This window comes from Dreissena polymorpha, chromosome 4, assembly GCF_020536995.1.
Source record: "Dreissena polymorpha isolate Duluth1 chromosome 4, UMN_Dpol_1.0, whole genome shotgun sequence".
Taxonomy (NCBI): Eukaryota; Metazoa; Mollusca; class Bivalvia; order Myida; family Dreissenidae; genus Dreissena; species Dreissena polymorpha.
Genome location: NC_068358.1, coordinates 19,066,074 through 19,093,349, shown reverse-complemented (window position 1 = coordinate 19,093,349; position 27,276 = coordinate 19,066,074). Strand labels below are relative to the sequence as shown.

Here is a 27,276-nt window from a genome sequence, read left to right as displayed (position 1 = left end):
TGAGCACACCACTCATGTGTTTGTGCAGATGGAAATGTTATTACGTCCCTGTTGTGTTGTAATCGAGATGATATGAAATAAATGAGTTACAAATGACCAGACGTTCCTCTGGGGATTTGTCAATGGAAAAATACATACTTGATAATAAAACTACAATTAAAGCAATTAAGGGTATTAATGAATTAAATCTTTTTTAAAGGCATATGTTAATGTAAGTTGCAGTTTTATTTTCAACGCGGGTGTCGTAAAATGCCTGCTTGTAAACAAGTAGCACTAAAGCTCTTTCTTTCAGATCATTTGTTTAAACTTGGTAACGATTATGTTTACTTGAATATTCCGCAATGGTTGATAGGTAGTCATTAGTATTAGAACAATTGAAAACAAAACATACATAGTTTAGTATGTGTAGAAAGGACTCTTATATTTTTATTCAAGTCTATTCCTCTATTCGCATTCGGATTTTCAAAACCGTAAGCATATACTCTATTACTTAGCCCGACATAGAACCGATCTCTGTCAGTGTACTTTTAAAATCAAGATACATGTTCCGTATTACATCAAATGGTTGTACTTAGATGAGCGGTATGTTGTGCTTGATGAAAGATAATCACGCTCATAGCAACTCAAGTATCTGTATCCTTAATAGTTACATAAAGGACAACCACTAATGTATGCTTTCTTAACAGCGATAACGAGCGTTAGTTTTAATGGTTTCATTAATCGGAGATGTAAGTGAAATGTTCTATACGTAAACAGAGCATATTTGAAATTTAAATAAAATTTTGGATTACTGGATACACAAATAAAAATCGTTGGATTTATTCAATGCATTGACAACTTCAAATTAATTATTGTTATTTTCATAAATGCTGGGTTGTCGTACTTACAGATCTTCTAAAATACTCTTTGTTATTCACATACAAGTGTTCGGACATGAGCACGCTTGTTTATTATTTTTAAACAACATTAGCGACAGAATCAGAAACAAAACTTTAGTTTCAATTGAATCTGTATCGTCGCAACATCGTGTACCATATACCTCTATAAGGTACCGATTTCTCAGTCAGTCTCACCTCAGATACCTGACAGCAGCAGAGAGTAAAGGAACTAGTGCTTAATACAATTTTACTTTCCATTAAAAACATAATGGAAATAGTGTTTGAGATAGGAGTAGTCTACGCTGTATCCATGGTTCAATTAATAATTACACACGCTTTCAGAACCGCACTCACGCACGGACTCACGCATGAACATGTTTGCACATTTAAGGCCGCTGCTAAGGGGAACCTAGAGGAGTTTCGTCGTCTCTACGAGAACGACCCCTCGCGGCTGAGCGTCCGAGATGGCAAGGGTCTGTGCCCCATACACAAGGCGGCGGAGTTCGGACGCCTCAATATCCTGCAGTTCATTGTGGATCAGGCCGGAGGTAAAGGTCCAGAACAGGGGCTCGACCTCCCTGCGGTCCATCTCACAAATATGGATGGATATAATTGTTTGTCTTTCTTATGTGTTGGTGTTTTAACAATCCATAGTTGAAATACTACGCACCGGAAACTGCAAATCATTATTTAATTGCCCCATAAAAAAACGATCAATTGAAATTTGTTTAACAGAAAACAGCTCTTTAAGGACCAGTGCTATGCTTTAATTTTGTTTTGCACGGCCCCAACTAACACTTATTCCCGTACCGTTCAGATCTGAACATGCCGGACAAGCGGCATAACGCGCCTCTTCACGTGGCGGTACGCACAGAGCAGGTCGGCTCCATCCAGTTCCTGCTGGATCATGGGGCCAACCCAACCGTCGTCAACGACGACCAAATGGCTCCACTTCACCTCGCTGTCGACATCAACGCAAAAAAAGCTCTCAAAGTAAGAAAACGGACTTGACGTAACGTATATTTGCAATAAAATGTCAAAACTAGCAGCACTTAAACGTATGCAATTGTAAGATATGTGTGGCAGACTAAATCTTACACTGACCCATCTGCGCTTGAAATGGACCAATACCTTTTACCTATTAAAACAAAATCTTGTTAAGATTCGAAGTTTCATCAAAATTATACTAGCAAAATTTTGCAACCTAAGAAATATTTGCATTTCCTTAAATTGTAGCATCAATGCAATTTCTCGACTTTAGGTCACGTAACCCCCCCCCCCCCCCCCCAGAGAAAATCATTTTTCCATTATTAACGTGAAGTCCGACAGTCCGCCCATTATTAACGTGAAGTCCGACAGTCCGCACGTTATTTTGCACGGTTACTATGAGTACCCGATGTAAGTCATTCGGCTTTAGATTTTTTTTATTGATTCGTCAAAAGTATATTTTTGTTATCAAAATACGATATGATTGTATAATCGACATGATTTTGCTGATTAATGTATTTAGTATTTCTGTGTGTACAATCAATGAGCAATCAATTAGCATATTGACAAACTGCTTAATGCAAAAATGTCTTTGCCATTCTTGAACTTAAATACGTGTTTGTTTGATGTACTAGTAATAAGCCTAGCGTTTATGTAAAATATAATTTTCGGACAGGCGCTGCTGGCACATGACAAGGTGGACCCCAACTTGAAGGGAGAGAAGGGGTCGAACGCGCTACATTACTGCGCGTATAAGGACAGGGCCAAGTGCGCCAAGATCCTCGTAAATTACATGATGATTTTAAACTTCTGGAAGCATTGATCAGACAACAATTTTTCAAATAAAGTTTCTCAAATGAATATCTAAATGAAGCATTTAAGACAAAATGTTGGCTATATAATATTTTACAGACAGTATGTTGCATAAATCTTTCTCGTTTTGATCATGAGCCCATAACCGGCTTCAGTCACATGTAAATCATACGTTTGACAAAAATAAGTCTTCAAACTCTTTGTTTAATGTTTTTGTATAATTCCCCCAAAATCAATGGGTATTAACTCTGGAGTCTGCGACTAAATACGAATGATTTCTTTTTATACAGTAAACACGCAGTTTTTTAAGGTGATTATCTTGTGAAAACTATTAACAACGTGCGTTTGGCGGCATATGAATTTTCAGCTATATAAATAGCTCGTCAAGGTGAGATAAAAGACGTCAAAACAGACGATGACAAAAACTTGAAAACAAAATGATCAGTAGGCCTTTACTACAATTTGCATTAAATTGTTCAATATATACAAACTTAAAGTACGTGTGCGTGAGCAAGCTAGTAATGATCACATACTTTATGTTCAGTTGGAGAATGGCGCGAAACCCAGCCAGAAGTGCGACAACGGTTTCTTCCCCATCAACATCGCGGGCAAGTGCGCAGCCGCGAAAACTCTCGAGATTCTCATTCAGTACGGTAAGTGCGCTTAGGGCATAGTTACAGTTCATGACTATTGTCCCATCTAACTCTGACATGTGTCGCCGAAGATTTTTTTTTTAAGAAACGAGTTAATTTAATAGTTATTTTTCTAATTCAGTTGATTCCTTGTTTATGTCACTCTCCGGAGGTTTGACAACTTAACCGAGAGTAATTTAAAATTCCCCTTTTAATTTGGACTGTTTTATTTTCTTCTTTTAAATCGATGAAGGTGTATGTTACCTAAGAAAATCTCAACCGGACTAAACCTGAATTCATTTTTTTCCGCAGCGGATAAGGTGGGTTACAAGCGCGAGGACGTTCTGACCTTTAAAGACAAGGAAAACAACATGCCGCTGCATTGCGCCGTCCACAGCGGCGACCTTAAGGTGATCTCCTGCCAGACGCCCTTGTATATATAGAGTATCCGTAATAACTTAGCGATGGCACGTGTGATTGAACCAAGGCCATGTTCCGTTTGTAGTTATGTGTATATTGCAATGTCTTATAATACTTAACTCTAAATATTTGATGTTAATTTATCCATTATTTTTATACTTTCAATATTATACAGACCTAACAGACACACACTAGTTTATGATTAAAACACATCGATATGCTGTTTTTTATTCTCTGCATTTCAGACATTACATTACATTTTTAACAACACCTGTAGTTCTACAGGTAGCCGTGGTGTAGTGAATATGGTGTCCGCCTAGCGACCGGGAGGTTACGGGTTCGATCCCCACCGTGGGAGCGTTCTTTAGATCTCCCCCATGGACACCAAGTCCCAGGAAACATTCTCGAGAGCGTTTCAAAAAAGCCATAGGCAATCGAGCTAAAAATGATAGGTTTTAACTTAATTACTGTTATTGTTCACAGGCGGTGCAGGTCTGTCTGTCGGCAGGAGCCCCGGTGGACGCGAAACAGGTACCGGTGACGTTCAAATGTTACTTGTATGGTTAGCTTGTACTGGGAAGCCCAACTTTCGCTTGCGTAAAGTGTAGTTCCTGGTAAGTCACTCACACTGACACTGGGCCGCGGCTACGGCCACTTTCAGGTTTACACGTAGCCACAACTGAAAGCAATCGCGAACACAAATGTTAGTCCATGTAGTTTATTTATTTCAACTATATATCTAATAACTTAAAGATTGAATCAATTAATATTTGTAGTCGTTTAGCCAGCACGGACCTTGTCTATTACAGTGGAAATAAAAGTTTCTCAAGAGAGCACCAGTTTTGTCAAGGGTTACTCCCTGTGGACTTGTTAGGCTTACGGTAACACAATTATTACTAAAGGAATACTGGTAACGATAAAAAATGTATGAGTCAATAACAAACTCATATCAGATCGTTGTAACTGTTTTGTGTCTTCAGGAGGATAGCTCGACGCCGCTGCACTTCGCGGCTGCCCAGGGGAGGGTGGACATGTTGCAGCTGATGCACGATGTGCAACCGGAGCGCTTCAAAACCGCCATCCACATCCAGGACGTGCTGCGAATGACGCCGCTCCACCGCGCCGCGCTCTTCGACTACTTTGCAGTGGTGAAACTCCTCCTCGAGCACGTAAGTAAAAGGCGACGCAATAGAATCACAAAACGCTGTATGTAAAGTGCCTCCAACCCATGATCTCAAAGCCACATACATGTACTTAAACCACCATAATATGGTATGTTGTATTACCATCTTTGATTATTGTGTTAAATTTGAATATTTATACATTGTCCCCAATTTGTTTTAAAATTTACATCGCATCGTTTTTCTTCCACGCCAGGGATCAGACATCGACGCGCGGGACACACACGAACGCACAGCTCTGATCCTAGCCTCTACGAAGGGCGGATGGCGGACGGTGCACCTGCTCCTCGAGTCAGGCGCCGACATCAACCTCAAAGACAAAGAGAACCGAAACTTCCTGCATCTCGCTGTTAAGAACGGGGCGCCTATACATAATTATGGATGCGCAATTATTAAGGTTTTACAAGGAAACTTTTTTTTTATTGAAAATTAGAATTTAATGATTAATGCACGCGCGACCGGGGTCAGTCTGTGCAGTATGTGGATGATCGTCCTGGAAGGCACTTTCCGCCTACATAGGGTGTATTTTGACCATATACGCAAATAATCAATACCTTTTTTTCAAGCACATTTTAGGATTTTTGTTTCAGCATACTGCTTTTTTCGGCATAGCAGTTTTTGATAACTTTTCTGAACTAATATTTTAGTTATAGCACTGGGAAAATAAAAGGCAATTTGAATTACAAATTACACCCAAGAACTGAACAGAATTACTGTCAATTGTCTTCATTTGATCGTTTCATCAACATGAACTGTGCATTCGTGGAATAAGATTACTATTTTATTTCGCCTATGTCTGCGGTACAAATTAGTATATGTTATTTTTTTGCCTTAAAGAAGATCATAACAGTAAGTGACGTAAGCGACGTCACGTTTATATATGCGTCAGACGACGTTATACAAAAATGCGCAATTTTCCCAGCAAAACACTATAAATCGAGCCTGTTGTCAGGGTATAAAGAATCTACTAAACGAGAAGGACGACCTGGGCTGCACGCCGCTACACTACGCCTCGAAGGAGGGGCACCTGGTTGCCATTGACGACCTGATATCGCTGGGAGCCGTCATCAACGCCAAGGATAACGAGAAGAAGTCACCTCTACACTTTGCCGCCAGGTAGTGTGGCACACCTTGAAAAAGAGTATTGTAACGTAAATAGATCATATAATGCATGGGTTTGAAGGGGACTTTCTAACAGCTTTTGAAACTCGGTGGTCGTTTTGATGATGGTGTTGGTTTAATAATAACTATTGTGATCATTATTATTATGTGGATAAATAATGATGGGGATTATTGTAAATAAGACAATGATATTATGACGATGATAATAAGTGTAGAAGTGATGCTTGAGATGCATTTATTGTAGGAATCCTTTCTCATGATGGTTATCGTACTCTGGTGATCGTAATACTATGAAAAGAATGCTTATCTTCATTCACTTAACCAGGTACGGCCGCTACAACACGTGTCGGCGGCTCCTCGACTCCCCCATGGGATCCAACATCATCAACGAGACCGACGGTGACGGCTTGTCGGCGCTGCACTTCGCCGCACAGAACGGCCATACCAAGATTATCACATTGCTGATGCAGAAAGGGGCCTATGTGACCAGGTGCGGGAAACGTGTGCGGCATACAAATTATGCACATTTATTTAATAGAACGGTCCGAGCCGTGTAAGCCTTTTTGAGACATGTCTCTTAAAGTCCAGTAAACACTGACACTATTAAGTTTACTATTTATCATATAACATGCTTTACATTTTTTGCTGTGGAATCAAAAAAGTTGTTAAAACAATAGAAAGAACAGATATAATTAACTGAATCTTACCTTATTAAGTAATAAAATAAGGTTGTGTGGGATTTTTCCGGTTTATAGGGGTATTCCACTACGACCCGATTCCCAACGATGTATCCCGATTGCCAATATTTTGAGGTCGGGGACATTCGTAGCTCAATCGGCGAAGGTCCTTACTAATTCGTAGCTAGTCGTGGGGCGGTCGTAAGTGATTCGTGCAACTCGTGAGCTCCCGAAAAATCGTGGCCAGTTTTTAAACGTGTTTAAAATTATGCCAGGACCTCCAAGACTGAATTTAATCGCGATTAACTCGTAAGAGCGTCTTAGTGCGTTCTTGGGGCGGTCGTAAGTGATTCGTGCAACTCGTGAGCTCCCGAAAAATCGTGGCAAGTTTTTAAACGTGTTTAAAATTATGCCAGGACCTCCAAGACTGAATTTAATCGCGATTAACTCGTAAGAGCGTCTTAGTGCGTTCTTGGGCGTCGTAATGGAATCGTAGGTAGCTCGTGACTCAATCGAAAAATTGGTGATCACGTGATCTGTCTACGAATCAGATACGACTTTGTCAAGACTCTCAGGAGTTCACCCCGAGTTAGTTGCGAGCACGCTAAGATTCTTGCGATTTAGTTACGAAGCAGTTATGATTTTCGGAGAATGGTTGTGGTATATAAACAGAGCTTCTCGGTTTTTTAAGTCATTCAGTTGTTAGGGCTTTGTATGAATAATAGGTAATATGTTTATAATAAAAATGGCAAGAAAAGGCAAGGGCAGGGGGGAAGATAAGTTAGAATACAATCGAAGAATACTACAGCTGCTCTTCGTCAAACTTTCAATTTTGATCTGGCACCAAAAAAGGAACAGAGGGCATGTACACAGAAGAATGTAGATCACATTTTAAATAAAGATCAATATCAATAGATATTGGCGCCTTATTCATGGATGCCTTCGGTGAGGTCCTAGCTTAGTCGTGACAGATCTGCATCGTTCGTAGTACAGTCGCAGTAGATTCTTACACATCGTAGTGAAGTCGCGACCCTATTCGCAAGACTTCAACCGAACCCCACGATTCGTCATAACTCAATCGTACCAGTGTCGTAACTGAATCGTTGACTGTCACGAGTCTTCCCGATTCAATAAATGTGATTTATCGTAGCGAATCGTGTGCTTGTTTTCGTAGTGGAATAGGGCCATTAAGCAACTCGAAATACCGGTACACCAAAAAAAAAAACATGCACTCAAAAGCAAAGAAACAAAAAGTCAGATAAAATAGTTTTGTATGGATCAATTAAAATATGATCTGCATCTCAAATGTTACACAATCAAAAAGAACATAGAAGGTTGTGTTTAAACTAAAATTATTGTTTAATCGATGCAAAAAGCAAGGCTACTCATATTTCAGAGACAACATGAACAACTTGCCGCTCCACCTGGCGGCCATGAACGGCTACACGCGCTCTGTGAATCTCCTACTTCACGTGTATTCCAACTTACTAGACTGCGCAAATAAAGAGGGGGTGAGTTGTATTATAACAAACTGGACTGCGCGTACAAAGATTGGTGAGAACATATGAGTCGCGTTCTGATAAAACTGGGCATAATGCATGTGCGTAAAGTGTCGTCCCCGATGAGCCTGTGCACTCCGCACAGGCTAATCAGGGACGACACTTTAAGCATAATTTGGATTTTTGCTAAGAAGAGGCTTTATTTAAACGAAAAATGTCAAAAAAGCGGAAAGTTTCGTCCCTGAGTAGCCAGTCATTATGCTCAGTTTCCTCAGAACGCGACTCATGTGAATATGGAATTGTTTCTCGATCTTATTATATGGGTTTTGCATATTTGTGAAATCACAGCAGGAACAACGGTCCCCACCATCAGAAAGGACACCGATTCCAATGAAGAAAACAGCATATGACTAAGTCAATTTAACAAGATTGTTAAGTTAAATAATACATCTTGACATCGTAGCTTTCTTTCTAATGGTTTCTTCCTCAATGAATCTCAAATATTAATGAAGCAAGAGCTTTCAAAATATATACACACATGCATGCACACGAACGCTCACTCACGCAGACGCGCACGCACGTATGCTCAAACAATATCAATTAAGCAATATCTTGTCTACAAATGAGTAATGAATGTAAAAACATACGTATTATCTAAAGCAAACCGCCCTTCACATGGCCGCGCGCTACAACCATCCCGGGGTGGTTGGTCTTCTACTGACCTTGGGGGCGAACATCCCGAGTAAGGACATACACGGGGACACCTTCATGGACATCGCCCTGAGGGAGAGGCAATCAGAGGTCGCATTCGCAGTCATCAGACATGCGAGGTATTGGATAGGGGTTATGCACTGAATACAACATTGTGCCCAATCGCATTTATCCACGCGGAACTCTGATAGACACATAATTTAACCAGATTTGTTTTATACTACGGCAATATTTGTTTGCATATTTCGAAAACAACAACATAGTATTATTGCATTCAAAAAATTAATCAAAGAATTACAATTTGCGTCAGGTGCGTCAAATGAAACAAAAATCAAAAAATGAAATAAAATCTAGGTAATAAACTTTACATTCTGGCCGTTATTTGAATCTATAAGCCAATATCGTAGAAATCAGTTGCTTACTGTGTACTTCGAATGATATGTTATTATTTTTAACGCATGCTTTTTACGCATTTGAAAGTGTGCTTTTAATTAGACATTATGGGAATCTGTTGCAAATTTCGTTCAATTATCTAAGTGTTTGTTGTATGTGTGTTTTAGAGTCTTAAGTCCTTTTAAAATAATTCAATGTAGCGATAAAGCGCGACAAAAATGATTGGTGCCTGAAAAGGAGCATGCTGGTGACTTTTTTATTATAAAAACGACTCATTGAGTTTGTAAGCTTTGGATGTTTTAAATGACTTTGTGCTTTTTCCACTTAGGTATTTGTATTGAATCACCAATGCAGCATATATTTCAAGCTGTTTTTATTTGTAAATATTAAGATAGACTGTTTGCTTATCTATAAAAATATCTACGATCAATCTCTTGAAGCAATGAAGTATAATCAACCGATTTTTTCCAGAGTCCACAGAGGAATCATCAGTAACCGCGTGCCATGAATTTATATGATGAATAATTACAATATCGTTCCTTTTTTTAGTTAGGTCCTTAAGATTCTCTCTGGGGACGAAATCTGCCAAGTTTATTTATTTAAAAAAAGGTTAGCATACCCTATATTTTTTCTAAATCGATAACGTAGTGTGTTGAAAAGAGCAAGTTTTGAGACATTACGGCTATTATGACTGATGGTGAAATACGTTGGGAATTCTGGTGGGGGGGGGGGGTGGGGGGGGGGGTCTTGGATGCGATGGTTGGACAGTATTTCAAACATAAAATAATAAAAAATAAATAATTGTGTTTTTTAACCGTTTCAAAAAAAAATAATTTGGGGGGTGGGTGGTATAGTGTGAGGGTGTGGTGGTCATTTGTGAGATGATCTTAAAAAAAATGAGGGGGGGGGGGGGAATTCGGGTGGGGGAGGGGGTGGGGGTATTCTTGGGTGCGATGGTTGGACGGTATTTTAAACATAAAATAATAAAAATAAATACTTGTGTTTTTTAACCGTTTCAAAAAAAAAAAAAATTGGGGGGTGGGGGGGGGTGGGGGGGGGGGGGGGTATAGTATAGTGTGAGGGTGTGGTGGTCATTTGTGAGATGATCTTAAAAAAATAAGGGGGGAAATCGGGGGGGGAGGGGTGGGGGGGGTATAATTTTGTGCGATGGCTGGACGGTATTTCAAACATAAAATAATAAAAATAAATATTTGTGTTTTTTAACCGTTTCAAAAAAATATATTTGGGGTGGGGGGGGGGGGGTGGGGTGGGAGGTATAGTATAGTGTGAGGGTGTGGTGGTCATTTGTGAGATGATCTTAAAAGAAATAAATAATTTAGGGGGGGGGATTCGGGTGGGGGGAGGGCACGGGGGATGGTTTGGGTGGAGTCTATTGTGGTATGTCAGGTAAGAGTAGTTTTGTCAAAGTATCAATCAAATCTAATCATAAATAAAGAAGTTATGGCATTTTTAGCAAAATTTAATAATTTGACCTTGATAGTCAAGGTCATTCAAAGGTCAAGGTAAAATTCAACTTGCCAGGTACTGTAACCTCATGATAGCATGAAAGTATTTGAAGTTTGAAAGCAATAGCCTTGATACTTTAGAAGTAAAGTGGATGGAAACACAAAATTTAACCATATATTCAAAGTTACTAAGTTAAAAAGGGCCATAATTCCGTAAAAATGACAACCAGAGTTATGCAGCTTGTCCTTTTACTGTACCCTTATGATAGTTTGCGAGTGTTCCAAGTATGAAAGCAATATCTATGATAGTTTAGGGGTAAAGTGGACCAAAACACAAAACTTTTTAATTTTCTAAGTATAAAAAGGGTACATAATTCTGTCAAAATGCCAGTCAGAGTTACATTACTTTGCCTGCACAGTCCCCTTATGATAGTTAGTAAGTGTTGCAAGTATGAATGCAATAGCTTTGATACTTAAGGAATAAAATGGACCAAAACACAAAACTTAACCAAAATTTTCAATTTTCTAAGTATAAAAAGGGCACATAATTCTGTCAAAATGCACGCCAGAGTTATCTAACTTTGCCTGTCCAGTCCCCTCATGATAGTAAGTAAGTGTAACAAGTTTGAATGCAATAGCATTGATGCTTTCTGAGAAATGTGGACCTAAACGCAAAACTGAACCGGACGCCGACGCCGACACAGACGCCGACGCCAAGGTGATGACAATAGCTCATTTTTTTTTTTTTGAAAAAAATAGATGAGCTAAAAATGTCGCGAGTCGAACTTGATGATATTTATATAAAAGATTACCTGCTTTAATTATTGCAGACTGGTCCCCTTAGCGCGATATTGTGCTGAGTTAAAATGAGCTTAGAGAGGATTGATCTTAAAAAGGGTACCGGTAAAATGCCAGATATATTCCTAACGTTATTTTTTACTATAAGCAGATACATGCAATCATTTTTTTTTCCTTCAAATGCGTCCTCCGGACTGTCTGTCATTAAGTATTACCTCGCATAATGTTTATAACAATACAAGTAACACACTCCAGACATAGACCATAAATATCCATTGACTGTTCAATCTAGAATTTACATCAAACAGTTCTCTTGACGGAATATGTTTTTACATCATGCTTATTATCTTGGAATATCATAATGTGGATTTTCTTGCTTACAATTTGAAAGACAAGACGTTTCTGCATTAGACTATTTGTTGGATGGCTTATGACCGGCCACTACAATTTTACGAGATGTGTCTACACACAATATCAACTTGATCTTGTTTGATTTCAAACTATACTATGAGTCTGTACTTCCAATCATTTCCATTGCAAGGCTTGCTTTGAATCGCATGGCGGTTAATCCTTTGCATGCTTGGAAATTTGTAGTCTGCTAAAATGTTGTCTGCTGAATTTCTAAAATTATCATTTTCTTCGATTTTTTTCAAAGAATACTATCAGAATAGCAAACAGTTTTGATCCAGATGAGACGCATCGTTCTGTGGCGTCTCATCTGGATCCAAACTGTTTGCAAAGGCCTTTAAAATTCGGTTCCAGCGCTGAAAGGGTTCAACAGAAATCATATCTTTGAATTCGGTTTGAAAATCGCTCTCTGATCTATAATGCTATGCTTCGACAATACAAATCGAACATATTTGCACGGATTGTAAATATGGCGAAAATAATGTCAGAATTTCTCTGCACAAATTGGGGCACAATAATTGACGCGCCTAGAGATATAACGTTTGTTTTGTCTGAAAATGTTCTGTTAGTGTTTGATAAAGCAATATTCATTATTTCTTTACTAAAAGGCAACAAATTTGAATTGTTGTCCGTAATAAAATACTAAAACGTACTTCTGTTTTGTAATTGACGAATGTTTCGTCATCAGATCATGTGGCATATTGACGGAAATGACGTCGGCGACGAATGTGACGATAGTGATAAACGTATGCAACGTCATTTACATTATAACGCCATTTGCAGATGTTGCGTCCTTGTCAGATGGTCTTATTTGTGAATGTGTAGTGTACAAATGTTGTGATATGTGACGTCATGGTCAGACGTGATGCTTTGGCTTTGGCATGTGAAACGTGTTTATAGGTGGGAGGAGGCACTAAACATGCGCAGCACGCGGTACGAGACAACCATGACTGGCCTTGTCCAGTGTTTACCGGACGTCTGCATGGTAGGTCTTTATGGCATTGCAATTCTTAAGTCGATGATATATCATACGTCCATTAGCGGAACTTAACTTCAGTCAGATATTTATTTTTGTCTACAATATATAGGAGTTCAGTCCATTATTTATATATTTATTCCAGATTTAGTTTTAAAATAATGTATGTGTCTGTTTTTACTGTGCGTTTAATCAATATAAAAAATGTAATGATTGATATTTTCTTTAGTATTAGATATTCTGTGCATTGCAATTACTAACGTGCACATGATGTTACCACACACCATCGTACGGTTTAGAAATACATCACTTCCCTGGCTAAATACAATTAAGCCAGAATTTTGCGAGGAAGGTCGGTTTATGGCCTCGTGCTTGATATCGTCTACCAATCGTTACTTACAGTTATCAGTTGAAAAAAAACACGTTTAAATGTAAATAATATGTGTTTTACCGTATATTTTACAGGCCGCGTTAGATAGATGCAGGGTGCAGTCAAAACACGAAAGGAAAAGTCGGGATTACTTTGTAAGACACATGGTGTGCTTGTGTGTCCTATAGCATTGAATATAAATGTAACCCTTCACTTTTTGTTAATAATAATACTGTTAAAAAGGTAGGTTTGGGTTCATAGAAGTAAAACGAATTAGATAACTGTTCTAGGAGTAATTTATTTTGTAGGATGTGCAAACATACCACGGAGATATCAAGAATAGATATCAAGGATACAACCTGAAAGACATATAAACAACACAAATATTAAATTACCACATTATATAAAATATAGACTATGTAGCTATTGTTGAATACACGAATAGACATAGTATATGAATATAAGACATATTACACATAACATTCATTAATGAATATATATCAAAATTAGAATATTTTGACGTCCTCCAGTGGTTAAACATCATATGAATGAAGCCTAAACAATTGTTTAAAATAAAATAAAACACAAAATAATGCCACAACAATAATACATATGTACCTTTTATGGAAATGTTGCTTTAATACATCCTCTCAATCACTCTCTCATGTTGTGGCGGTTAGGACTGCAAATTAAGTGTATGTGTATAACTATGTCTGCCAGGTCATTTCCAAAGTAAATTATTTACTTTAAAGAATCTCAATACAATCCAAATTTCACTTGCACAACACTGGCAAATAAATTCACAGAACACATTTGAGCAATGCATCCTGATAATACAATAATACCAACCTTATAAATGAAACCCACAAAATTCAATAAACTTTCAGTGACAACACCGACATCTTTTAATGAGGTAATCCTGCTGCCAACTGAGTAATAGGTTACAATACACTAAATGATCGCTTCATGTAGGGCTGTACTCTCTAAAATAATATCATAGTTGACAGGAAGGCATGTTTTACACTTTTTACCATTATTCGGGTGTTATCTTGCGGAGATAATGGTAGGGCATGAATAGGTGTTCACAACTGAATCCCTGAAATATGATACACTTGAAGACTAAAGTAAACCATTGCAGTAGAAAAGGTTACATTTCACTAAGAAACGGCCGAAAAAAAAAGTTGCAAAAACAGTCGATTTTGATTTGTGTCAAGTTCTTTCTTGCTTTGTACATGACATATCTTTTTTATTGCATAAATCGATTCCGCTTAGAATGGCCTTTAAGAAAAGGTATGGTTATGGGGGTCTCTATGTGCAAAATGTTGCATTTATTTTCGCTCAAAGTTGTCGCTTTTACATTGAATTAAATAGGGAAACTATTTGGTGTATTATGACCGTAAGGCGGCAAACTTAATCCAGGGGCAGATACCTATCATTGAACTCAACCCGATATATACAAATAAGAGACAAAGGTTAAAAACAACCATATAAACACGGGAGACAACATTACATAGAATTTGTGACTGGTTACATAAAGACAAAACTGAAATCCCTGCATTTAACAGTTTGGACAAGTACGTCTTTATTATTTGTTTAAGAGTATATGAGGCGTATCTTTAGTTCTAAAACACGTAATCGATATTTAAGGTTGATTCTATCACAATCAAGTTAATTCAACGATCAATTTAGTTTTCATGGTATACAGTGTTATGTTGATAACTATAAGAAACAACTGCAAAACGCCTGAATCGCTGACAATACATCGGTCTTCAATCTCCACGAAGAGCTGTCGTTCCTTATTCTCACATACAATCTCTGCCATTATATGAAAATCCTACCAGATTTGGTAGGATTTTATTTCATTGGTTTAATTATTATGTTATGAAAAGAAGTATAATTTTATTTTTACAATTTGAAAATATTGTATAAGTTTAGGTTCATAATAAAAAAAATTAACTTAATAAAAAAAGTAACAATAACAACGGAAACATTATTGAACCACGTGTCTAGGCTATCATCACGTGGTTGGTAATGAAGGCAGGGATTTGATCCAGCTATGCTGGTTTCCGGCAATTCTCTGCACGGAGGTTGATTGGTCTTAAGAGCGCGGGCGTTTGGTAGGGCTTGGGTATAACTGACAATATTCGTAACTCTATCTAAATGAAAGATAATGTTGTTTTCGCAGGTGCGGTACAATTTCAAATACCTACAGTGTTCCCTGCGCTACCGGAAGGGCAAGGGTATAGACGGTCAGGAACACACACCCATGTTAGCCCTCAATGTAAGCACATTTCGTAAGCACAAGGGCGAACATTGAACTAAAATGTCCTTTCCAATAATGTGTTGTTATTTTTGTTCGGCAACTCGAAATATTAAATACACGAAATATTGCATTGGTTTTAAACATGTAAAGCATTAATTTTTGATAGAGTAGGCGAAGAAAAGTACATAAATACATAAAGTTGTTCTTTCAATAACTAACAGATTCGCTCATAAATATGAAAACCGTAAAGTATTATATGCGTTACAATTTCGCATGTTTATTCAAATGAAACGTTTACGAAGTCTGCCAATCAGCAGTTATTTTAACCCAGTTATGCCTAGTCTCATTTATAAGACGCGCAAAGAATTTAAAGATACTTTTTATATGGCCCAATTTCTTTGGAACTATTACCAATATAAAAAGTAGCTTAATATTTGAGAGCGTGAACAAGTTGAACTAATTTATGCCTAGTGGACTCTCCCATCCGTCTTAATTGGACCAATTTATTTTCCAAATTAGGGTTGTCTAGTATATTTATTTCTATATTTAGAATATTTCTTGCAGAAATTACTTTACGCAAACAGCGCAGACCCTGATGAGACGCCGCATAATGCGGCGTCTCATCTGGGTCTACGCTGTTTGCACAGGTCTTTTTTCTAGACGCTAGGCATAAATGGGTTAATTGGTTTTGTTGGATCCCGAATGTGTTTGATACTCGGCAATTCATGATCTTGCAGACGATGGTGAAACATGGACGAGTCCAATGTTTGTCACATCCGGTCAGCGAGGCGTACCTTAAAATGAAATGGTAATTTTATTACAAAATCGCTAAGAAGCCATGATGACTGCATAATCGATAAGCTATGCGGATATACTTTGTATTATATTTTACCGCGTCCCATAATAATTGTTTGACTACACTTCATACATGTACGTACTGTGCAGTTTTCGTCGTCAAATAGGAATTATACCGTAATAACTTAAAATGTTCAGACACTTAGAGACATTTTTTGCGCGTCCAAAATTGAAATAAACAAAATATAAAAAAATATGGGTACGAAAATTTACACCAACCGGTGTTTGAAAATAAAGAGACACTCTTAAATTTTTCATTGACGAACGTATACGAGTATGCAATGTGTATATAGTTAATAGGTCTAACAATTATAGCACGTGCACGTACAATGCAAAGCCGTGTAGTTTAAATTACCGAAAGACATGCTCCACTAGAATTCAGTTCTAACTACACAAATTTGACCTTATTAGTTTTTGTCAGACCTGTTTGTGTTGCGAAAATTTAAAAACAAATTTAAAAAAGAAATTAAGTTGTGGGAGCAAGCATTACGATTACCTTAATTTTTAATTAATACAATATATTTATTGTATTTTGTGAAATATCGATTTTAATTCACGAGTGATCATAGAAAAATATATTTCTATGATCCTGAGTGAATTAAAATTGTAATTCGACTAAATCCAACAAATTTTATTTTTAATTTATGCTAACAAATGATCATTTTTGATTTTATGCTTATTTAATGACGCCACATTGTCATAAAAACGACGTCATAAGACAGTATAACAGTGGCAATTATTGACATTTTTCACTGCTAATTATTATTGTTTGAAATAGTGAATTATCAGTTTTAATTATCTGATATTTTTTCTATTAAACACAGGAAATCATCTAAGCATACCTCATACATGTAAGTAATGCTTGTATAGCATTATCATTTTATTTCCTCTATTCTAGGCGGGCGTACGGCGCATGGTTCCATTTGACTAACCTTGTCATCTACGTCATATACCTGGCATTACTGACGGCGCTGGTGACAACGTGCACGTTCTCACTGGACCGTAACGTCAGCAGCAACGTCAACGTACGCGTCAGCGCTGACAACGTAACATTTAACACGCCAGTCGCTTATAGCAGTCGTATTAACATTAAGGAATATATTTTCAAATCGTGCGAAGTAAGTTTTAGTGAAGATCGTCTAACGTTACGCGTAAATATCTTGATTAGAAGTACCATCGGCATTTGAGTTAACAATAGTTTCGATCTTATTGGCATAATTACTCATATTTTGGAAGTAACAAGTGTTTCTACTTTCGTCATATACGTTTGCATGGCCAAATTTTTCAACGATCTTAAATTTTTTGAATTTCACACCTGATTTTAGACTATTTTAAGGCACCGGTTGGGCTGTTTAAGATTATCATATTCTGTGCTTACATAATTTTCAGATGATGACTATCCACAAGATCCGTGTTAACATCTTGTAAAGATCAAAACCATTCTATTGATTTATTTTTAAATTTCGCGACCATGATCTCTGTTCACATGTATTTAATATCGCAACCTTTCACAAGATTTGTATTTACTTCTTTTTCAGTCTTTCAGACTGAATGGAACAAGATCTCAAAATTAACAAATCCATAAATCGTTAAGACTTCTTTTCTGAATCACATAAGGTCATAAGATATTAGATTACATCTGCTTACTAGAATGAACATTCGACAAATTCTTGCATATGTTTCATAATTTAAATAATCAGATTTACATAATTTTAACGTTTTAACATCCGTTTCAGATAACGGCTTTTCAGCGGATCAGTGTTTACATCGTGTCTATCTTCTGCATTCTTAATATCCTCAAAGAGATCATCCAGATGATTCAGCAGGCGAGTTTCAACTTTTGCTAGATTTTTTTCGGTCATCTTTTGATATTAGGGTTACAGCGTCTGCTATGTGTTAGCGTTGACGTTTTTATACGATCAAGTAATTTATTATTGTACTATACATGCAAAGAATGTCATATCTACCCCTTAGATTCATGGGGACATGTTGAAAAATCTAAGCCTTAGATTCATGGGGACATGTTGAAAAATCTAAGGATCACATATGTCGACGTCGCCATTTTATCCGTCAATTTCATTTGTTTTTTAAATGAGTGTGGAACAAATTATTTATCTTCGTCATGTAATTACAGATGAACTAACAATATTTGTCGATAATCAATGTCTACATGTCACCACGAAAGCTTTCCGGTTCATATGTTTTCGTATATGACCATTTCAGAAGAAGAAATACTTTAAGGACATGACGAACCTTCTGGAGTGGATCTTGTACACCACGACTCTGGTCTACATCGCACCGTTCGTCATGAGTCACGCCATGTACTGGCAGTGGCAGGCAGGCGCCATAGCCGTGTTCCTCGCTTGGTTTAACTGTCTCCTCTTCTTGCGTAGGTACGTTATGCCGTCTAACGTTACATATACCAATCTCCGACTTATGTTTCTAATAATTTAAGCGCAAATACCACAATACTTTAGTATATTAAGGAATACGTGTTTTGATTTATTGTTAATATTTGTGATGTTGTGTTATACATTTAACATTCATTGTTATTGCTTCTATGTACGTTCCATTTGAAATGAATGTTGATCTTAGTGTGGGGGATCGACTAATATTAAATCTGTTTAAACGCCCAATGCTTTGGATTGACGCCCCAATGCGATGAACCAAGGTTTAATTGTTCATTGTTTAATGTTTTTGTTGTACATATCGTTGTGTATCGCCACTGGACATTGCCTTTATACATTTTGATTGCCGCTGGTTAAAACACATATATCCTGATACATACTGATGCTCCATGTAATGTTTATCTTTGTCTGGTTATATTTTATTTATTTATTTACAATCATGTGCATTCTCATTATGTTAAAATGTTATATTATCCAATTTGTTTTCATGGTGAAATATTTATGTCTCGAAGGCTATCCTGTTTTCCGATTTCGCTTCTTCACAGATCTGTAAATGACTTACTCCTGTTAACATTCATTTTCCGTTTTCCGTATCTTCGTCATGACAATGCGTCTACATGTATATCTTAACTTATATGCATAGTTTTCATGTTCTTTATTCTTCGTGTAAACGGGTTCTTGTTCTACGTATCCACTATGCTGTGCGTGTTTCAGGTTCGGCGTCTTGACCTTCATGTGCTTTTTCACATTATACTTCTTTATTACCATGAGTTATTTTAGGTTCGACTTTTTCGGCATCTACGTGGTGATGTTCCTGGAGATTCTGCGAACGCTCCTCCAGGTGCTCTTCGTCTTCTCCATCCTCCTGATCGCATTTGCGATGGCCTTCTTCACCCTCCTCAACATCGAGGTAATTCTAGCTTACCTATACGTAGGAGATTGGTTGCGCTAATAGCCTCGTGCATATCTACAAACTTCCGGGCGCTTAACCCTCGCTTTGCGGACATCATATCAACTACGTCGCTTATACAAGAAAGATGAGCCGTGTACTCACTCTTGTTTTTAAGAGACTTATCCCTACATAATGTTTAAATTATTTCAAATTGCACACGAATCATATCAATGGGACCTGTTAGGTTGTAGGTTTTATTTTAAACAAAAATGACTTTGTTTGAGAATTTTCAAGTGACATAAACACATTTCGTTTTGTTTGAAATATCCCATTCTCAATAATCCTGTAAAATTTGACAATCACAATTTTGTTTTATGACTACATGTATATAAACGAAAAGTCACGTTACACATTTTCCAGGATAACCGCGCCTTTTCATCGCCAAGCCAGTCCCTTCTAAAGACGGCCATGATGATGTTGGAGCTAGACTTCATGGCGTCATTCAACGATCCCTACACGGACGGTGACGTCAGAACGCTGTACTTCGGTGACGTAACAATCCTGTTGTTGGTCGTTTTCGTCCTTCTTATGCCTATTCTTCTAATGAACTTACTGGTATGATCATCGTAATTATCATCATCATCATCATCATCATCATCATCATCATCATCATCATCATCATCATCATCATCATCATCATCATCATCATATCATCATCATTATCATCATCAATCATCATCATCATCATCATCATCATCATCATCATCATCATCATCATCATCATCATCATCATCATCATCATCATCATCACCACCATCATCATCAGCAGCAGCAGCAGCAGCAGCAGAATAATTGTCAACAACAACAACAACGACAGCAACAACAACGACAGCAACAACAACCACAATAGTATATTAACTGCAATGACAGTTATATTTTCGTCGCCATACCAATCACTATTTTCACCATGATAATAATAATTTTAACTAAACAAAATCACACTTGAATTGATTTTTATAGTTAGCAATTCTGAACAAAGCGAAACGTGACATGTATATGTAGCTTTTCTACACATACACAAATAGAAATTAATTAACACAGGTGCAACAAATTTTGAAATGGTACCTTAAATAGTTACGTCGCCTTGATTTCAGACATTGTACATACATTAATTTTTCTCAGATAGGTTTGGCTGTGGGGGACATTGCATCTGTACAAAAGAATGCTACATTAAAACGTCTGGCAATGCAGGTATGTACAGTTAATTAATCTTTCATGTGCAGAAATGTACCTTTAATTTCCGTTCGTTATGATTTTGTTTTGGCAAATTTACATAGACCTCTGTTTTTAAATCGTGATGCAAAATTCGTTCTGGTGATATGCACTCAATGATGTTTGTTAACTATGTTATCACATTTTAGATACGCGCTGGGCTCTAAGTAAAGAATCTCGTTACTACGGAAGCCCGTTAAAACTATAAAAAGGCAATATATTGCAACTGTGTAACACAACTTAAAAGGACGATTATTTTCTAAAATAAAATCTCGATATAATTTGTACAATAGGATAGCGATCGGAAAATAGTAAGCAATAATATTGTTACCATGGAAACGCGAAATTCCTTTACTTCATGTATATAATTTGGCCCGTCGCATATCGTGACGTAATTGCACGCTGTGACGCCATCATTGTCTCTGACGTCATTGCAGGTTGAGCTGCACACGAGTCTTGAGAGGAAGCTGCCGATGCGACTACTAAATATGGTTGACAAGGCGGAGTACACGTACTACCCAAACAAGTGTTCCGGCAGATTCGAGGGGGTAGGCGCAATACTGTATTTTAAGAGAGACTATGCGACGTCAGGGAATTATATTTGTTAAGGTCATGTAAATATATCACGTCTTTGCATTCAATAGATAGGTTAAAATGTAGTATATCGACGATTCTACCATGACTTATGACTTGACCTATACATAATAAGAAGGAAAAGATATGTAGCGTATTCTGCAATAAACCATGGGCGGGGCCTTATGTTGCAAAACTAGTTCCCGCAATACCAAGAAATATTTTAATAGTATGCACGTGCTTTCACTCGCGATCTTGCAAGATTGACAACAACAATTTCTGAAACAAATAAGAAATACAATATTTATAATTCCGTTTATATAAATGTTTTATTTACCCTTCATTTTAAATGGCTTTATAAAAAATGTATTGCCATTTATTTTCACTTTTTTTAACAGGACATATAACGTCGCATTTATAAATGTTTTTCCTTTCGTCAATCAGTTGCCAAATGTTGTTACTTATCTACGGCTTGTATTTCCCTTTTTTATAGCCAATTAATGACTTCTGCGGCTTCCAGATGAGCGTTCGTCTGCTGTTCTAAGACCTGTTGTATCTTATATGTGTTCGCTTTCATTTCTGGTCTATCCTAGCTATATTAGTAATGCCTCACAAAATACATGTTGCATTCTGGGATTTAAAGAATTACAATATGTGATAATCGGAAAAAGTTATATCTCTTCAAATTGGGTCTTATTCTTATAAAATGTTGACAATAGTAATGATATTATGTAATACTTTCCGTTGCAATCCCGTTCAATAGCATTTTGTTTGTTAGCGACATAATGTGACTCACGTGCTTAACATTATTACCCTTGCAGCTGATGTCCCGGATGTTCACGTTGAGCGACTACATGAACGATGAAAACGTGGATAAGAGCCTCAATCATCAGACACATCTGTATGAGGAGCTGTACAAACAGAAAATGAGGTACGAATGCCGTTTGAAAATATTATAATAAGATCAACAGCAAACTACTTCAATGAACATATCGTCGTATATTAGTGAACCAATGAATGATGGTGTAGTCTAAACGTATAGATTTGGTTATTTAGTGATTTAGATAATTTAAGAGGCATCCATGATATTCATGGTAATGTTTTGATTTATCTGTGAAAAGTCTCACTGCGTTACCAATGGTTATCTATTGCCTCAACATGACTTAAATGTTGTTCAAGCGCTCATTATTGACGTTGTTGTTCACAACGTGTGCGACATTTTGTTTAATTTTCACAGAATGCGGGAAATCTCGACGGCGCTTACAAAGCAGTACGACATGATGCGGCTAATCGTTCAGAAGATGGAAATTCAGACAGAGGACGACAACCGAGATGAAGGAGACAACTTTGAGATGAACAACGCTTGCGAAAAGGTCTCAAAGTGGGCGCCTGCAAAGCACAACTTGCTACGACAGAAGGCGATCGTCGCCCACTGGAAAGACAGCATGACAGACGAGTAAAGCCGCGCCTTTAAGGCGATGTTTCCTGGTTAATCTTTGACAATATGACAGAGAGACCTCTTTACATCTGAACATGGAGCACCAAAAGCCCATGACGCTTGTACACTAGTTTAAAGTGACCTGCCTGATTTCTGTATCATAATGAATACGGTCGTTTTGCAATTTAAGTACTCGGCACGTATTATGTAAGAGAAATATAGACCCTGAGACACGGGCAAAAAGCGTTGAGGCCCTCCGAAACACGTGTCTTCAGACAACGGTTCTATATGATTGTATTTAGATATTCAAATAAACTGTGTACTTCATCGGTATTCATTTGACCTATGTAGCAATTTATGACTACATGTAGATAATCTTTTTCATTGTGGCGAAGGCTTAGCTTCTGACTTATATTTTTTTCTGGATCCTACATGTTATAACATGTAATTTGTAAAATGTGATTGTATGTGTTCGTGTGATCATATTTGTATTGCTATGACGTTTTTAAACAAAAGTATTGCATTTCGTTCATCTATTCAAACCATAATCATCATATCGCGTACGCATACGTTAAACCAAAGCGTTAAATCAAAGCGCTGAAAGCTCTGTAGTTGTTCGCTTTAGAGTAATCAGATGACACTGTAATTGCACTTTGTTGTAAACACAACTTTGGTCTTCACAACCAAAAGTGTTTGCATTATGGTTAACATTACAGTCCGGTGAATTATTACATATACATTGTGAAAAGAAACGCCCCATCAACGTCGTTGTCATGATTAAACATCATTATCTATTTCAAAACCTTCATCGTCAAGATATTTATCTGCATCATATTCTAATATAATCATTTAGCGGAACCCAAAGAAAAAATATCTCCGTGTCAATTTAAAACAGTTTTAAACGCCATATATATTAATCAACTTCTTAATAAAACGATGCATAAGTTTGCTTTTGCGCAGAGACATTTAGGAATGCATACATGTAGTTCCCTGGTTCGATAAACTATTTATCATCGAAAGAATCGACTCATCTTTAGTGTATAAAAACAGTTGATTGCTAGTGTTTACATTCGGGATTTTTCCAGCATGCGCACTGAGTGGTCGGCAAAAGCACGTGTTACAATAACGTAAAAAACAAAAAAAGGATAACTTGATTTAAAGGAGGAAACTTGCCCTACTATATATGCATATGTAAACTATCTTCATATTTATTTCACTTGAGTGAATTTGTTAAAGATTTTATTAAAATATGTCGTGTTCAGTTTATCATCATTCCGTTGTTTATTTTGTATTATCATGTAATGATATATGTCTATTATACCATTTTTGCATTAACTTATTTAACAGGAGACAAGTTTATACTTCTGGAGTAAATAAAACCCTTGCTAAAATCCTGAATGAGTATTCTGTTAACACCTTAGCTACAATTCAGGTTGAAAATAAAAGACATAACAGTTAACTTCTTTAGTTTTTTAGTGCGTAGATAGATTTCATCCCTTAACGCCCTCTCGAGTTGTAAGTCTTAGGAACCCGTTCTATTTCACAGAAAAATGGATGCGCATGTGAAAAGTCAATAAACCGATAAGATGTTCCGGAATAAAACTTAACCAATCTTAAAAATAAATCAATAATATGACATTTAGTAAAAATATTGTATTATCATACATTAATTTTTTTCTATAAAATACGAGCTCGTCATCAGCATTATAGTATATGTGGTCTGAATAAAAAACAGCGACAATTTCAAAAAAACAAAGCCTTAACACATTCCCGACGTAGAGTTTTGTAAAAGTTGCAACCCTTGAAAAAACGAAATCGGAACGAGGCTGACGATGTGGAACCTGTAATTGCCTTAAGAGACATTTTAATTTTCAGTGGAAAAAAATCAATAACATTTCTTCTGTTGATTAATTTGACGTTTGCTTTTTGACAATTGAAGCAACACTCAGTATATCAGTGGGTTGTTACATGTGTATGTCTCCGAATATCATTTGATAATATAAAGTCTACTTTACGATCGCAACTTTTCTGAAACGTAACTGTGATGGACATCATGATTTTGTTAAAATAAACGAAAACTATCGTAATTGTATGATTTTAAATTAAAATGGATCGTTGCTTATGAGGTTTACACAATTGATGAACAAAAAGCGATTAGAAGAGACAGTGTGTACTCATGGGTCGTGTAAGTTTTGTCAATGAGCATACCCGTGAATGTCTTTCAAATTGAGCATAGCTTAGACAAAATCTTAAAGAATATATATATATTATATGAATGGTATCGATCGTTCATGAGACATTATACACTTTTATACATCCATACTATTCTAGCATCTAGATTTAAAAGATTGATACGGCCAGCGGATTCCAGAGCTTACTGTGCAATCGCGCTAACAACTGATGCAAAATAATCAACTGGTCATAAGAGGATATGAAAAAGACACGAAATGGAGGCTCGAATAGGTATGGCTTCAAATGTGATATTGATCCAGCGCCACAACCGCCTTCTGCATGAACATTCTTCAAATGGTAAACATATGGAGCGGATGCAAAATGGGTAAAGACTAATATGTAAAGACTATTACATGTTGAATGATTGTTTTGATTGTTACGTCCACTCGCATTTAAGACAAAAATAAAAAAAGGTATGAATTCTCAAATTTACGTGATTGAAGTCAACTAGCAATATTCAATTCTAGAAGTCCTCCTATTTACAATAATCTAGAGGGTTTCAGCTTACCCAGTCAATAATCGGGCTCAGTCTACACAATTTACTTACACCTTTTATAGGGACATATTTTAATTGTAACGGTGGAAAACACACATCATTTATTGTCACGCTAGTTTCAATAAATAGTATTAATTTTTAGAAAATTGTTTTACTCTTAAACTTTAAAAAAAATTTATACTCGACAAAACTATTTGAAGCAATAATAGTCAATGATCAATCAATCACATTGACAACAGAAGAATATACATATAAATTACAGGGGTATACATTACTGGTATTAGCCTTCTCATGTAGATTTATCAGAACTCAAAAAGGTGCAGCAGTCACAGGCATATGATGAACGAGGGGTGCACACTCGCCTAACACGCTGTCATCTGCCATTATATTTGCATCAATTTTCACCTTACTCAGTATTCATACAACGGATTAAATGTAGTCTACAGAAAAAAACATGGCTATAAACATACTATTTTAGTGTCAGGGAGTTCGAAAACTCGTCAGTTGCGCATTTTTTGACCGTCCGACGTCATTTTCAACAACCGAACGGTGTTATTGTTTAAACAAGCATCGTTCGATTTTGACCGCATTCATTTGGGCACCAAGTGCTTAGGAAATAAACTTAATATATTGTATTTTAAGATTTCGGATCAGAGCTCTAATATGTTGGAGTAAGGAATCGTCAGAAACTGGAGATTCTTGTTGACAACGTTTTGTCTTTTATTTAAGGCATGTGGTCTTCACAGTACAGGGCAATACATACAACACAACACGGATTTTACGAATAAGTATATTTATTATTTCATACAGGGCTCGAGTACACTGAAGTATTATTTATACAGTAAATATTTGACATATAAACGTTATTTAAATTTCATGGAAAGATTTTAATGAAAATTCATGTATGTATGATTGCTCAATATTCAGGTATCGTTAACATTCACATTTTAGTGTTTATAAACATATAAATTAACACATTGGTGACGATCTCCATCGGTCGCCAAGTAGCATGTCACTATATCATCACTCTTATCATAGACATGCACATGTCATATAATAATTTTTTTTTATAGAAAAGATACTTTATTTACCTCGTCCATAAGAATGTGCAGGTCGAGGTCATCCTGCTCCATACCGTACAGAAGATTATGTGTTAGTAGCAATAAAGCAGTATAGTAGTATACAAGTTATAATTTTATTTATAAGAAAAGGTAACATGAAAAGATAAAGAAATAAAACACAAACTATAAATTGAGTTCAGATTAAGCTCATTTTAGTCGGCAAGCGATTATACAAATACACGTTATCGATAGGCTGTATTTGAACCGACTTTTCGACATAATGTACACAATTTACATATCATGACGTATTGCAATTGAAAAAGCCACTGTGTGAGTACGATTGATAAATCTTTCCAGAGCTGACTGTATGCAAATCTGATTGCTGGGCAGGTCCGGACCCAATGGATGCAGCGCCAGAACGTCCCAAAAATCTTGCTGATTTAGTGAGTCGTTAT

The 27,276-nt window shown here is 36.8% G+C and overlaps 1 protein-coding gene across 3 annotated transcripts; it reads left to right on the top strand.

The window, feature by feature from the left end:
- The first annotated feature begins 657 nt into the window (after positions 1–657).
- Positions 658–24,491, top strand: LOC127880085 (transient receptor potential cation channel subfamily A member 1-like). Of its 3 annotated transcripts, XM_052427315.1 has the most exons (26): positions 658–728; positions 1,270–1,426; positions 1,696–1,871; positions 2,542–2,649; positions 3,223–3,331; positions 3,623–3,720; positions 4,214–4,261; positions 4,711–4,899; positions 5,108–5,308; positions 5,864–6,027; positions 6,359–6,523; positions 8,107–8,221; positions 8,870–9,039; positions 12,886–12,970; positions 13,427–13,486; positions 15,517–15,612; positions 16,332–16,402; positions 17,348–17,567; positions 18,186–18,275; positions 18,673–18,842; positions 19,638–19,767; positions 20,170–20,364; positions 20,932–21,000; positions 21,459–21,569; positions 22,416–22,525; positions 22,832–24,491. In XM_052427315.1, exons 1-26 carry the CDS (start codon positions 708–710, stop codon positions 23,052–23,054), a joined length of 3,351 nt encoding a protein of 1,116 aa, XP_052283275.1. In that variant the 5' UTR covers positions 658–707; the 3' UTR covers positions 23,055–24,491. The 3 variants fall into 3 exon arrangements, with proteins under 3 accessions (XP_052283275.1, XP_052283274.1, XP_052283273.1); XM_052427314.1 differs by lacking the exon at positions 658–728 and having other exon boundaries at positions 758–1,426; positions 17,348–17,474; XM_052427313.1 differs by lacking the exon at positions 658–728 and having other exon boundaries at positions 758–1,426.
- Positions 24,492–27,276: the final 2,785 nt, after the last annotated feature.